Here is a 2,617-nt window from a genome sequence, read left to right on the forward strand (position 1 = left end):
AGATAGATAGATAGATAGATAGATAGATAGATAGATAGATAGATAGATAGATATAGGGCAGGGAATTGTCAATTAATTAATAAATTAATAATTAACAATTTTGCCAAGTAGTTCAGTATGCAAAAAATCCTTTATCGGTAAAACATTTATAATTATAAGCATAATATAGGGATCAGCGAAAGTTGCTTCACCAACATATTGAAAATTTAGAAATCTGTGCTGAGTAGTGTCGGTCCCAGACAAGACAAGTTCCACAGTAGTGCAGCCTTAAGAGAACATTGAAGCGATGGCATTGCTAGAAATCGAGTTGCAACCATCTCTCTCTCTCTCTCTCTCTCTCACACACACACACACACACGCACATACACACGCATGCGCGCACGCATGCTTGTGCTCGCGTGTATTTGCCTATTTTAAAGTAAATTGGTGTGTTGAGTGACATGTCGAAATGGTAAAATGTAGCCACTTGATAAATAAAGCTCAATAAATTAAGCATCAAAGCAAAAATATTAGCTGGAGGAAAACCCATTGACGGCGGTGCCTGACCATGACCACAGCATGACCAAACGGATATATAAAAAAGAAATAACAAATGAAAACTTACAAGATTTTGAGGAGGTGTTGAGAACTCCCAGTCATCAACCTTCTTGATAAATTTATCTCCACGTTTCACTGCAAGGTTGCTCTCACGAATTGCGAAGTATGCTGTACTGAGACTCTCTACCATGTTTCCGTAGGTGTAATAGGTTTTCTTGTCAAATTCATACATCATTATCTTAAAAAAATATACAGTAGAACAAGGATCAGGTGTAGGAAGTTAGTAAGCTTCGAGCAGGCCGTAGAAGGTATAAAAAACAACTTTGAGGAGCAATAGTGGTTTCTTGGCGTAGAAGATTGTAAATTTTCCTTTATCGACGACAATTTAACCTTAATTTAACTAAGTAATCCTCGTTCAGTAACCGTAACTTCCGAGGTTCAGCTAAGAAACATATGTAATCTGGATTTTACCTGCTCCACTCCCTAAATCTAGACACACACACACACACATATATATATATATATCTGTCAGATACCGGCCATGATGAAATACCACAAGGTATTGAAAATACGTATTCGCCTTTATATATTTAATCCTTTATATTGAACACTCAATATTTCATATATTCAATAAGACATATTCCATATATTTAATAAGACATTCAGTACTTCATTTCATTGTCCCATCCGTTTTATATCATATATTATATATTCCATATTATATATCCCACATTAATTTTACAAGAATATAAATAAAACATAAAAAACAGACAGAGTTGGAACTCTTTTAAATAAAATAATATATTCCTCTATACACGATCATACAAAACCCTTTTTTTGTATTTATTTTTACTCACACACACACACACACACACACACACACACACACACACACACACACATATATATATATATATATATATATATATATATAAGAAGAAGATACTATAATGATATATTAATATATTAAAATATATTAAACACATTATAGTATAAATGGCTTGCTAGTAACTAAAAGCCAAAATGGACTTAATAAATAAAGGGTGCGAAATAGCAACAGTGATTGCTAAAAATAAGAGTCAAAAATTAATTCTGACACCCACAAAATTGGTTATATAACTTTAACTTACTTTTGGTGCCAAGTCCATCTTCAGGATGTCCTTTGATATGTTGCCTAAGACAGCAACAGGTTCTTGAGCAAATAAAATTGGTTGATCAGTATCTACGCCGCCTATTGCTTCATTCAGAGCTTTGATGGCATTTTGTTTAATTGTTTCAACAGAGACAAAACCTAGATAAAAGAAACATTATATATGTATATGTATCTATATATATATATATGCATAAGTGTATGTATGTATGTATATATGTATATATATATATATATATATATATATATATATATATATATATATATATACATATGCAATATGTATCTATTGCATACCAATATGCAATATCTATACCTCTCTGTAAAACTGCAATAGGAAAAAAAAGAAAAGAAAAGTCGAAATATATGGTAGGAAAAAATATAATTAATCCATATTATGATAGCCATAGACATAACTGTGTGGTTAAAAAGTTCGTTTAGCAAACACGTAGATTATGTATATAACATATACATACATATATACATACATACATACATACATACATACATACATGTGTATATGTTTGTGTTTGTCGACCCTCACAGCTTGACAACCGGTGTTGGCTTATTCATGTCCCCGTAACTTACAGTTTCGGTAAAAGAGGTCGATAGAGTAGGTACTAGACTTAAGAAAAAAAAGACCCACAAGTACTGTGGTTGGTTTGTTAGCTTATCTCCTTCAAAGTGGTGCCCCATCATGGCCGCAATCCAAAGATTGAAACCAGTGAATAATGAGTGGCTGTGTGGTATGTAGCTTGCTTACCAACAACATGGTTCTGGGTTCAGTCCCACTGCGTGGCACCTTGGGCAAGTGTCTTCTACTATAGCCTCGGGCCGACCAAAGCCTTGTGAGTAGATTTGTAGACGGAAACTAAAAGAAGGCCGTCGTATATATGTGTATATATAAATATATATATATATATATATATA

General features: G+C 33.1%; 1 protein-coding gene across 1 annotated transcript in view; it reads right to left on the reverse strand.

Moving 5' to 3' along the window:
• Window positions 1–2,617, reverse strand: part of LOC106882666 (uncharacterized) — a 5,864-nt gene that overhangs the window by 2,810 nt on the left and 437 nt on the right. Inside the window, exons 2-3 of the mRNA XM_014933429.2 lie at window positions 1,668–1,828; window positions 605–775 (exon numbers count right to left, since the gene is read on the reverse strand). Coding sequence (XP_014788915.1) covers window positions 605–775; window positions 1,668–1,828 — 332 coding nt within the window. The remainder of the gene's footprint in view (window positions 1–604; window positions 776–1,667; window positions 1,829–2,617) is intronic.

The sequence above is a fragment of the Octopus bimaculoides genome, chromosome 24 (genome assembly GCF_001194135.2).
Source record: "Octopus bimaculoides isolate UCB-OBI-ISO-001 chromosome 24, ASM119413v2, whole genome shotgun sequence".
NCBI lineage: Eukaryota > Metazoa > Mollusca > Cephalopoda > Octopoda > Octopodidae > Octopus > Octopus bimaculoides.